Source organism: Rhinatrema bivittatum, chromosome 2 (genome assembly GCF_901001135.1).
Source record: "Rhinatrema bivittatum chromosome 2, aRhiBiv1.1, whole genome shotgun sequence".
Classification (NCBI taxonomy): domain Eukaryota; kingdom Metazoa; phylum Chordata; class Amphibia; order Gymnophiona; family Rhinatrematidae; genus Rhinatrema; species Rhinatrema bivittatum.
The window spans coordinates 423,268,947-423,281,572 of record NC_042616.1 but is presented as its reverse complement, the minus strand read 5'-3'; the positions used below and the strand labels follow the sequence as shown (position 1 = coordinate 423,281,572).

The 12,626-nt window shown below is 48.2% G+C and overlaps 1 protein-coding gene across 1 annotated transcript in view; it reads right to left on the bottom strand.

Annotated features, from left to right (window-relative positions):
* The window catches only part of TNRC6B (trinucleotide repeat containing adaptor 6B), an 877,462-nt gene that overhangs the window by 368,828 nt on the left and 496,008 nt on the right, over positions 1-12,626 (bottom strand). The window contains exon 12 of the mRNA XM_029590231.1: positions 2,021-2,066. Within this exon, the coding sequence (XP_029446091.1) occupies positions 2,021-2,066 (46 nt within the window). The remainder of the gene's footprint in view (positions 1-2,020; positions 2,067-12,626) is intronic.

The window sequence follows — 12,626 nt, the reverse complement described above, 5'->3', positions numbered from 1 at the left end:
CAGTCTATCATGAGCATCCTTCAAAGCCGCCCCTCCCTCAACAGAGATGGTTGTTCGCTTTGAGATGGTGCAGACCATGGCATCCACTTTGGCGAAATGCAGGCGTTCCTTGACCGCTGGTTCCAGAGGATACAAGGCTACCAAGGCCCGACCTTCTTTAAAGCTTGCCTCCAGGGCATCCCATTCCAGGTCAATGAACTTCTGGATGGCTTCCAGCATTGGGAAATAGCAAGAAGCTTTACGAAGAGACACCAGGATGGGGTTCTACTTTGGTTCCGCCATAGGGTCCGGAACTCCCAGAGTCTTCAAGATCTGGGAGACTAGTGCTGGTAATTCATCTCTGTGGAAGTAGCGAATAATGGTCTGGTATGGTTCCAGGCCTGGAAGGATTTCCCTAGTCCTCCAGTGGATTCCAGTCGTCATCCGTGGTATCTGGGTCCCTGTCAGGGATCCTCTTAGTGAGGCATGCCATGTCTTGTGGCCTGCAGGCAGGGCCAGGAGAGCGAGGTACCCCCCTGTTGGGGTTCAACTCGGGCAGTGACTGGGGCTGACTGCGCCAGATCAAAGGCTTGGAGGCACTGAAAAAATTCCAACCAAGAGAAGGCCGCCGGATCCATATTTGTCCCAGGAGGGAACTGGAATAGGGGTCCCTGAACTGCCCTCGCCCAGGGAGGATGTCGTCCTGGAATTGCTCAGGTCCGGGGAGATACCAGATAAGGTCACGGCTGACCCGACCTCCGACTGGGATGGGCCAGGCTTTGAAAATTTTTGAGACTCCAGCCCTCCCTGGGCCTCCTCACAGTGCTGACATAGGCAGGATTCCAGGTCAGACTGTGCGGCTCTAATATGGCAGGCCGCGCAGAGAGTTTGTCGCCTGAACTTCTTTGCTGCCGGGGCCATAGCCTGTGTGGTTTTTGCGTTTAGCCGGTTATTGTATATCATGCGCTCACGGATTCGCCTCAGCGCGAGTATGTGTAAAGGGTCGGTTGTGCGCTAAGTTATGCACGTATGTATGCACACAACTATGCAAATATTTATGCGCATATTAGGCGCACAGAAGGCTGGCCCGCACCGTGCGTACCAACAGTCGAAGGGGAAAATGATGCTGTAACAAACTGGTCGCAAGATGGAGCAGCCGCGGATCGCCATGTGATGAGTCACAGCCGCAAACGGGGTCTAGACCATCGGGGGGGCCACAACCCACTCGGAACCCCCTTCCCTCACCCAAACGGAGATTGGGAACAAAGTCAGTACGGCTTGCCGAGCAAGGAGACTGGAGGAAAGACTTACCAAAGCCCTTCCACGTCTCTGGATCAGAGGAGTTCTTCTCTACTTACCTGGTCTCAGCGCTTACCAGCTGAGTACAGAGATGTCTCCGGCTGCGGGGGGGAGAGGGCTTTGGCCTTCACCGCCACACTCTGCTTCTACACCTGCTGCCTTTCAGCTGCTTCAGCAGCTAAGTCCACGCCGGGAACCGGTTACCGGACCAAGGAACACCTCTGAGGGATCTTGGAAATCGCCTCAGGAATTCTCAACTGGAGGAGGGACCCTTAGATATTACCGCAGGAGAGCAGGGCTCGATCTTCTTTTAAAGTGAAGGTAAAAATTTTCTTTGTTTGTGCTGCAATCCTGCTAACACCGTGCTAGTGTGGTGATAGAGTCCGCATCTACTAGGAGACAGCTACTGAAGAGCTGAAGTCACTGCAGGGTTATATCTAGGGTGAAGTCAGCTTTGAAACCTGACTCAGTCTCCCAGCTGTTAGCAGAGGAACACATAACTCACTGGTCCTGAGTCCATCTGGCTACACATGCTAGGAAAATGGATATTTCAGAACTGATGTCATTACTCATTTATCACTTGCACTTTTCAGATATTTTTCCTACCTTCTGAATTGTCTAACGTGAGATGAACTTACTATGTGGGAACCCTGCATAGTAAGAATGTATGAGCTGGTCCTTGCCACTGAAGACAAATGGTGACCCACATAATACTGTTTCTATGAATATCAGTGATACATACCTACGGATAAGTCCATCTTACTGCCAGAAGGATCATCTGCTTGGCTCTGAAAAAACACAAAAAGTTAAATAGGTATACTACTACTGCAAAGGGCAAAAAGAAACAGTGCTTTAAGTCTGAACACTAGAAATAAAATCTTAGTTCATAACACACCTACTGTACAGATAAAACTGGCAAAGCATTTTGAAAATCAGGAAAACAATGTACTGTCACCTCTTGGATAAAACTTCAGCCACAGTAAACTATATGCCAGTATAGTGGACTGCACAGTCAGAACATTTCTTTATTGCTGCATTTATATGATGCCCTTAGCCACCAGTCTGATGAAAGGGTATAAAACAGCTTAGGGTAAATCTTCAGCTTCAATGTGTACCCCCTTCTTCACCTTCCCCTCCTCCCCCGCATGAGATTTCGCTAAACTCCACAATCACGACAATCTCAGAACAATCCTGTAAAAACAGACATGTGTTTAAATATTTGACTGTTTTATCTCTCTCATATATATATATTCACACACATTTCAGAAATTATGTCACAGTGGTTGATGAATATGTCAACTGTGAATTTTGGGGATAGAGTGCAAAAACAAAATCAAGAAATACATACTGCACTGGCTGAAGATAGTCTCTGATATGGCTGGCTGGGCTGTACTAAGATGTTTCCCCTTTCTACTCACCAAATAAAAAAATTTTCAAATTCTGCTGTTACCTCAGTAACAGGTCGATACAGTAACGTGCGGTTAAAGATTCCCCGTCTGTAACGTGCTGGGAGCGCACAATACAGACGAGTAAGGCGATTCAGCGATACAGTCTCCAGTTTCACGCATCCCTAGCGCTTCCTAAAACAGACGCATAACCCTTTCCGCACCCAGCATGTAAATGAACGAAAAAGCTGTATAATGAAGGAATTAGCTATTCCCCTCAGATACTGTAACAGGCGCTGATATTATCTCCTCAGTAACCTGCTGTTTTGCCGCGGCCTTAACGTGCTAGTTTACCGCCTCCCCCTAGTAGGAGTTAGAGTAGTGTAAAAAACATTGCTTACCTGCCCTGGTCCCGTCCGGTCTCCGGTGTAGCCCCAGTCCGGTCTCCTGCAGCCCCATCCGGTCCCCTCCCGAAGCAAAAAAAAAAAACAAAACGAAAAAGTAGCAAGGCTCGGGCCTGCTACGGCAGTCCCTTCTCCCTTCCTCCCGATTTCGCACAGGCATCCATCCAGGCAGAGGGAGCGGGCAGCGAAACGGCCTCTGGTTCCCTCTGCCTGGATGAACGTACGGCCCCTGCCGGAATGAATGCCCGTGCGATTTTGGCGCTCATGCCATGAGCGCCAAAATCGCACGGGCATTCATCCAGGCAGAGGGAACCGGTGGCGAAAACGGCCCACGGTTCCCTCTGCCTGGATGAATGCACGGCCACCGGCAGTGAAGGAATGGCCGTGCGATTTCAGCGCTGAAAGCAGTCACGGCATGTGACTGCCTTCAGCGCTGAAATCGCACGGCCATTCATCCAGGCAGAGGGAGCCGGCAGTCGTCGGCTCCGGGGGGCGGGTGGGCCTTGGGCGGCGGCAGCGGGATCCGGGGGGGCCTTGGGCGGGTAGGCGCGTGTTCGATCGGGCGGGTAGGCGGCAGCGGCGGCGGGATCCGGGGGGGCCTTGGGCGGGTAGGCGCGTGTTCGATCGGGCGGGTAGGCGGCGGGATCCGCTGGGCGCGTGTTCAAACGAGGCCGCGGGCCGGGTCACACAGGCGCGCATTCATCCAGACGGAGGAGCCGGTGGCGAAAGCAGCCTCCGGCAGCCCCCACCTGCAGTGAATGAATGCGCGCCTGTGTGACCCGTGCGATTCGGCGCTCAAGGCGTGATGTCACGACGCACCGAATCGCACGGGTCGCACAGGCGCGCATTCATTCACTGCAGGTGGGGGCTGCCGGAGGCTGCTTTCGCCACCGGCTCCTCCGCCTGGATGAATGCGCGCCTGTGTGACCCGGCCCGCGGCCTCGTTTGAACACGCGCCCAGCCGGATCCCGCCGCCTACCCGCCCGATCGAACACGCGCCTACCCGCCCAAGGCCCCCCCGGATCCCGCCGCCTACCCGCCCGATCGAACACACGCCTACGGGCCCAAAGCCCCCCGGATCCCGCCGCCGCCGCCCAAGGCCCCCCCCGGATTCCGCCGCCGCCCAAGGCCCACCCGCCCCCCGGATCCCGCCGCCGCTGCCGCCTACCCGCCCGATCGAACACGCGCCTACCCGCCCAAGGCCCACCCGCCCCCCAGATGCCGCTGCTGCCTACCCGCCCGATGGAACACCCGGCTCCCGCCGCCGCCCGCCTGGACCCACGCGGCCCTCCGGCTCCCGCCGCTGCCTGGATGACCGCACGAAATTGACAGGTATTTAAACATTTTTTTTTTTTTTTTTTTTTTTAACACTCAGGTTTTTACGTATTTTTGGTTTTTTGGGGGTTTTTTTTACACTTCCTGGTGCCTGTCATTTCAAATGTCATTTGAAATGACAGGTACCAGCGCACCCAGGTTACTGTATAGGCGCTGTATTAAGCGCCTATACAGTAAAATGGGTTGCACGGGCCTAACCCTTCCCTAACGCTTCACAGCCTCGGCTTGCATTTGCATGCAATTAGAAGAGAGTATCAGGCGCTAAGTCAAGAGAGCTGTGCGTGCGGGGGGGAAGGGTGCGCCTGACACTGCCGCACTGTTTCTACCGCGGCCTTACTGTATCGACCTGTAAGTGTAAGAAAATTTCTCCACTACCAAGCATGTTGTGAAGTAACAACTTTGTAAAAGAAAAAAAAAAAAAAAAAGGAATAATCTATACAACAAACCTGCCATACCAAAACAGCATCAACTCTATTTATGAACAGGCATCATGGAAATATTAAACTGGGCCCTAGAACACCAATACAAGAACAAGCTGGATTGCTAAAGGTACTCATACAGAAACTACACTTTGGCAGAATACCTTACCTGTCACACACACATAAACAGACCCTTAAATACAAAATACGTAAACAAATTTAAAATAGAAATATACATGAGAACTCTTTACTCTGCTATCCACTTCAACATCATCCCTTCTCCTTCCATTTCCTATAGATGGGAGAGGAAATGATGGATTAAGAAGTTGAGTGACACTTCCTTGTGCTGTCTAGCTTCACCCTCACCCTTCCTGTTCCCTGCATACTGCCCCAAAGGGGAGGACCTGAGGTAGGAAGCAGAGAGTTGTTCTCTGTCAGATTTGGGGCCTGGTTCATTAGAGTTATTGGGGAAGAGACCTGATTGTTCATGTTGCCCCCAATACTTAAGCTGCTTTAGGCAATTGCATAGTTTGCCTAATGGAAGGACTGGGTCTACCTTTAAACAGTGCACCTTACAACATGTAGAAAAGGCTATAAAATGAGGAGCAGATTACATTATATAATTGTATCAAAAATAAGTCAATACATTATTTGAAATAAGCCTTTAACAAATGTATTTTAGCTTAGATTTAAAGGTGGACGATGAGATGAAGCCTCAGTATTAGAAGCTAGTTTATTCCTTGAGTAGTGTCAAAAGAAAGGTATAGAGCCTAGAAAATGCCTGATTTGACAAAGAGTATCAATTGTACAATGAGAAAAGCAATATTAGTGAAAGGAAGAGTAAAGCAAAGTTAAAAAAAAAACCCAAAAGAATCACAGCAAATATGTACATGCCGATGCAATACCAATACACTAAAAATGTGCATCTAAACTGAAGATACTTATTTTTTTAATGTGCGCACAATTGCCTCTCCTAGGCGCTAGATGCAATAGGCAAATGAGCCACCACGCTAACAAGGACGCACTAGGGATAAATTGTGCATTCCTAGCACATCCATGGCATTGAGCAACCAGGAAAAGTGGCTGTATGTGGGTTAGGAAAATGGCCAGTCAATTTTATGAACATCCATTTTCCTAACCTGACTGCCGGTGGAACTACAGAAAACAGTATTTTCTGGTTTTCTGTTAACTTTTGGGGCTCCTCAAGAGTTAAAGCAGAGATGCTTATCTGTAACAGGTGTTCTCCCAGGACAGCAGGATGTTAGTCCTCACATGTGTGATATATTGGATGGAGCCCTATCACAGAACACTTTTGTCAAAGTTTCTAGAACTTTGACTGGCACACTGAGCATGCCCAGCTTGGCACTAACCCTGCATCCAGCAGGGGACCCCCTTCAGTCTCGTTTGTAGCAAAAAGTACAAATGAAAAATAAAATGAAACATAAACGAACTCAACTCCGCGGGGTGGCGGGCAGGTTTCATGAGTTCTAACATCCTGCTGTCCTGGGAGAAGACCTGTTACAGGTTACTCCTTTTTTTGGCTCCTCCGACCTAATATCGCCACAATATTAAGTTGGAGGAACTACAGAAAACTATTTTCTGTTTTTCTGTTAACTTTTGGGGCTCTTCAAGAGTTAAAGCAGAGTTGCTTACCTGTAACAGGTGTTCTCCCAAGACAAGCAGGATGGAAGTCCTCACATATGGGTGAATAGTGAGATACAGGATGCCCGAACAGAGGTAACCAAAAGCACCCAACAACGTGCAACAGGCACAACAACAGGGGTGCTGCTGGGTATGAGGGCAGCCTGAATTTCACAGTGGGTCGCAGGAAGGAAGTTGGGTTATTAAACTGGAAACAAATTACATAGGACAGACTAGCCAAAGACTGAGTCCTGCCCGTCAGCCTTGTCGAGACAATAATGAGCAGCAAAGGAGAGAGCTCCATGTGGCAGCTCTACAGATGTCAACAATAGGTACGGAACAGAGGTGCGCCACTGACGTTGCCATGGCTCTGATCGAATGCGCTTTCTGCTACCAGTAAGCAGGAAGGCCTGCTTGCTGGTAACAGAAAGTAATACAGTCCGCCAGCCAGGTGGACAGGATTTGCTTGCCCCCCGGAACTCCCAGTTTGGTTTTATCAAAGGAGACAAAAAGTTGGGTGAAATTCCTAAGGGCTGTAGTACGGTCCAAATAAAAGGCGAGTGTATAATTATATTTATTTGGATTTTTTTATATACCGAAGTATAGCGTTTTGCCTTCACTCCGGTTTACAGGATAACAACATAATACATACATATAACTTAGAACCATATTTAACATTCAAAAAGTAGAACCTTATTTAACATATTAATTGAAAATTTATATGAATGAGATATTCCTTAAGAAGAGCTGGTATATCAAATTCTTGTAATAGCATATAGACCAAAAATAAACAACGTAAGTGCTAAACAGGAGAAATGATTTATCTTTGGTAAGGGTCTGAAAAGGAGAACGGAGTATGTCGGGTGATGTAGGTAATGTCTAGGGATTGGTTGGAAGAGGGACGAGGGAAAAGGGGTGGGATGGTGGGGGGAGGGGAGAGGGGAAGGAGTGTTAGTAGATTGGGAACGTCAAGGTGTAACGGTTCAAGAAGAGAGTGTATTTCTTATCCCACGCCATCTCTAAAGGTTTGGCTGAATAACCAGGTCTTTAGTTCTTTTTTGAAGGATTTGATGTCGTGAATTGAGCTTAAATGTTGTGGTATGTTGTTCCATAAATTTGGGCCTGCTATGGAGAACGCTCTGTTCCTGGAGTTGGTGAGTTTGGCTAGAGGAAGTGAGGGAATTTCAAGGTGCAGTTTATTGGCAGATCTGGTCAGTCTTTGAGGTTTGTGTGGTTGGATTAGTTCTTTGAGAGCGGTGTTGTCCGTTGTATGTAATGCATTGTGAACTAATGTTAATGCTTTGAATTTGATTCTCTGGTCGATTGGGAGCCAGTGAAGTGATTTAAGGACTGGGGTCCTTAAATCACTTCTTAAATCAATTCCTTAAATCAATTCCTTGGATTATAGTCCAAGGAATGCAGTGCCCGCTCACCTGGGTGTGAGTGGGGCTTTAGAAAAAAGGTAGTAAGTATTATGGACTAATTCAAGTGGAAATCCGAAACTACCTTTGGCAGAAATTTAGGGTGAGTGCAGAGTACCACACAATTGTGGAGATATTTGGTATAAGGTGGGTATGTTACTAGTGCCTGTAGCTCACTGACTCTGCGAGCCGACATTAAAGCAACTAAAAAGATTACTTTCCAAGTGAGATGTCTGAGCTCGCAGGAGTGAAGGGGCTCAAATGGAAGTTGCATGAGCTGTGCTAGCACAACATTGAGATTCCATGCCGCAATTGGGAGGACGTAGAGGAGGCTTCAGCTGGAGTAAGCCTCTCAAAGCGCCCTACCATGGGTTGCGCCAAAATAGGAGCATCTCCTACACCTTTGTGGTAAGTGGCTATGGCACTTAGATGCACTCGGATGGATGAAGTTTGTAGGCCAGACTCCGAGAGGTGCCAGAGGTAGTCCAGGAACCTTGTTGTGGAGCAGGAAAAGGGATCTATTTCCTTTGTCGTGCACCACAAGGAGAATCTTTTCCACTTGGAACGAGAAGATTTCCTAGTAGAAGGCTTCCGTGAAGCTACGAGGACCTGGGACACATCGTTAGAAAGGTCAAGTGATTGCAGAATCAACCTTTCAACATCCATGCCTTAAGCGATAGGGAGTGGAGGTTCGGATGATGCAACAGTCTGTTGTTCTGCGTTAGAGTTGGATCTGTGCCCAGGCAAATTGGTTGCTGGACTGAGAGGTTGTGTAGGATGGGAAACCAAACCTGCCGCGGCCAGCATGGGGCTATGAGAATCATTGTGCCCCGGTCTTGTAACTTCACAAGAGTCTTGCTGATGAGTGGAATCGGAGGGTATGCGTATAGAAGACCCATTGTCCACGAGTGGGCGAAGGCATCCCTTGGAGGTGTCGTGCGGCTGAGGTGTAGAGAGTAGAATTGATCTACTTTGCAGTTGTGAATTGATGCAAAGAGGTCTATGTGTAGGCGGCCCCACTGCTGGAAAATTATGTTTGCTACAGTGGGATCTAGGGACCATTCGTGGGGATGAAAGGTCCGGCTGAGATTGTCCGCCATCACATTGTCCATGCCTGCCAGGTAGGTTGCTCTCAGTATCATGGAATGGGAGAGAGCCCAGGCCCAAATCTGCGCCGCCTCCTGGCACAGCAGGAGAGCGAAGCAGGATCCGGTCTGAGGGGTACCAGGTCCCTTGGGGTCCCCGGCTGCTCACTGCTGCCTGCTAGGTCCGGGGTGTTCCCTGAGGAACTGGCAAGTACACTGGGCTGTGACCGGCCCTGGCCTGGAACTCCCAGGGCCTCTTCACATTGGGCACATAGGGAGTCTGCTTCCTCGCTCTGTGTGGCTCTGAGGTTGCATGCCGATCAGAGGCTCATGCCTGGTGCTGGAGGGACCAGCTCCGCTGACGCATGGGCTCTCTTACGCTCCATGTGCGCCTGGGAACGGACGTATCAGCGGGCGCCTATGAACGTGCGCCTAAGAATGTATGCTTAACTATGTGCACCTAACAACGTGCGCCTAACAGCGTGCGCCTATCGCGAGGTGACAAACCAGGCAGGAAAATGGCGACCTCCGTGGCGGATTGCCACCTAGGCAGACTCTGCGAATCCTCGCTTCCTCGGAGACCAACAAGTAAAGATGTAAGCCTTACCTTGTCTTCGGCGCTTCCCGGTTGCGACCCGGGCGGTCTCCAGCTGCGGGGGGAGAGGGTGAGTACCGGTCACCGCCACGCTCGAGAAAGTGCACCCGCTGCCTCTGGGCCGCACCCGAACTCTTCTCGCTCGGGGGCCAAGTCCACGCCAGGACCGAGGCTGCCTCTACGCCGCGCCCGAGCCCTTCTCACTCGGGGGCTAGGTCCCTGCCGCGAGCCGGCCACCGGACCGAGGCCCTTACCTCCGAGGGACCACGGAAATCGCCTCGGGAAACTCAACTGGGGGAGGGACCGACTGGTATCACCGCAGGAGTGCGGGGCTCGTCTTCAGGTAGGTGTCTTCTATGAATTTAGTTGTGTAGAATTTGGAACACGCTCAGCGAGCGTGAGGTAGCTCCAAATTGCTTTTGGAGACGGAAATTACTGAGTTGCTGCACTTCCTGTGGGGGTATATGTACTCGTGCTGACGTCAGATCCGTCTCCAACTGCTAGCATGAGCACACTATACCCTCTTGTTTTGAGTCCATCTGCTACACGCTAGGAAAGAAGAGTATTTTATTTTTGATAATTATATCTTCAGGCATCACCATGGGTGCCATGATGGACCCCCCTTGGTAGTAAATCTTTTCATGGTTCATTTTGAAAAGTCTTCGATTGATGCATCTCAAATTATTGGATAAGCGATTTTTGTGGAAGAGATTGATGATATATGTTTAATATGGATGGAACAGAAGAGAAACTGAAATTTCATTTCTGGATTAATTCATGTGATGTTAACATCCAGTTTACCACAATTTACAGCATGGTGGAAATCTCTTTTCTGGATATCCAGATAAGGAGTGACAGGCCAACTTATTGCATCAACATACAAGAAGCTAAGGGACTGCAATGAATTTTTGCAATCAAACTTATTTGTTCAGATCTGAATGATTTTAAATCTTGGTCAAAGATTCTCTCATCTGAATTAAGGCCTAAAAAAGGATTATTTTATCTGAGAGTGTGCCTTGTGTTTATGAATATGCAATGCAGTGACGAAGCTATTATCTGTGTGTTGTGCTTTATCAGCAATCTTCAAAAATTAGCAACATCTTACATAAAAATATATGAATTGCCATGCTGGGACAAACCAAGGTCCATTGAGCCCCGCATCTAGTCTCCAATAGTGGCCAATCCAGGTCACAATTACCTAGCAGATTCCATAAAGTAGTTAATTCCAGTTACTCACTTCCATGGATAGCAATAGCTATCTTCAGGCTACCTGGCTAATGTGTTACGGACCTTTCCTCCAGGAACTTGTTGAAACCTCTTTAAAACCCCATTAAGCTAGTCCTCTTGATTACATCCTCTGGCAACATATTATACAGCTTAACAGCACCCTGAGTGAAAAGTACTTTCTACAACTTGTTTTGAATCTGCAGGTCATTAGCATCAAGGAATAGATGCTTGTTTTAGTATTTGAAAGGGTAAATAACCATCCTTATTTACTTGTTCAACCTCCCCCATGATTTTATAAACTTCTATCACGTCCCTTCTCAGCCATCTCTTTTCCAAACTGAAGAGCCCTAAGCTTGCATAGTTTCTCATTATAGGAGAGATGTTTCATCCTATCTTTTTTGTTGCCCTCTGCATATTGTCTAGTTTCTTCATGTCTTTCTTGAGACGGGGTGACCAGAAATACCTAGACTACTCAAGGTGCGGTCACATCCTTCCTAGACAGAGCCAATTTTTTCTATTCCTTTTCAGATAAATCTTAACACTATATGCTTTTTTGACTGCTGCCGGGCACTGAAGAGGATTTCAACATACTGTCTACAAGAACTCCAAGGTCCTTTCCTGGCTAGTGACTCTCCATACAGAACCAGTAGTTGGGATTATTTTTCCCCTTGTGCATCACTTTGCACTTTTCTGCCTAAGATTTCATCTGACAGGCCAGGTTTTCAGGATATCCTCAACGAATATGCATGACAGATTTGCATACATGGAGGCAGTGCATGCAAATTGCTCTCATGCATATTCATTGTAGATATCCTGAAAACCTGGCCTGTTTTGATGCACTTGAGGATTGGAAGTCACCATCACTGCTCTAGAGCCTCCTTTCCATTGAAAGAGGCTAGTCTCTTGTGCATGGAAACCTTTGAGATATTTAAATCTCTATCATATTCCCCCCCCCTCTTGCCTTTCCCTCCAGGGTATACATGTTTAGATCTGTAAGTCTATTCCTATATGCTTTAGAACGAAGCCCAATGATCATTTTACTATTGACAGAGTCCAACCAGTTTATATCCTTTTGAAGATGCTGTCTCTAGAACTGTCACAATATTTCAAATGAGGTCTCACCAGGGACTTAAACAGGAGCAATATCATCTCCCTTTTTCTGCTGACCATTCCTCTCCCTATACAGTCAAGCATCTTTCTGGCTTTTGCCGCTTTATCCACCTGTTTGGATACCTTAAGATCATCAGATACAATCACCCCCAGAACCTGCTCTTTTGTGCTTTAAAATTTCACTTCCAATACTATACTTCTACCTTGGGTTTTTGCAGCCTGAATGCATTTCTCTGCATTTTTTTAGCATTAAATCTTAGCTGTCAGTCTCTAGACCATTCCTCGAGATTTATTAGATCTCTCCCTCATGTTTCCTCCACCTTCCTGGCTGTCTTCCTTGTTGCAAATTTTGGTATCATTGGGGAAAATAAATGTTGCAAGAGGGCACAAGGCCTGATTGTCAGGAGAGTATGAGCCTTTGGGCAACGGCACAACCCCAGGACAAGGTTCCTAGGTACACCCTGTAGGTAGGTGAGTGCATCCGGGCACGGGCTGGACAAAAGCTTAGAAGCACTTGGAGACTTGGAACACTTGCAGACTTCACTGAATGAGACCCAGCAGACTTTACAGGAATGAGACCCAGCAATGCAATGCTGGTCTCTGGGGTAGTCCTCCAGACACTCGAAAGCCCTTTTGGACCTGCTGCTTGGGAAATGCATGTGAATCAGAACAGATGGAGGTCGAGGACAGAAAATGACTCTGGAAACATGGACATTATGAAGGCAC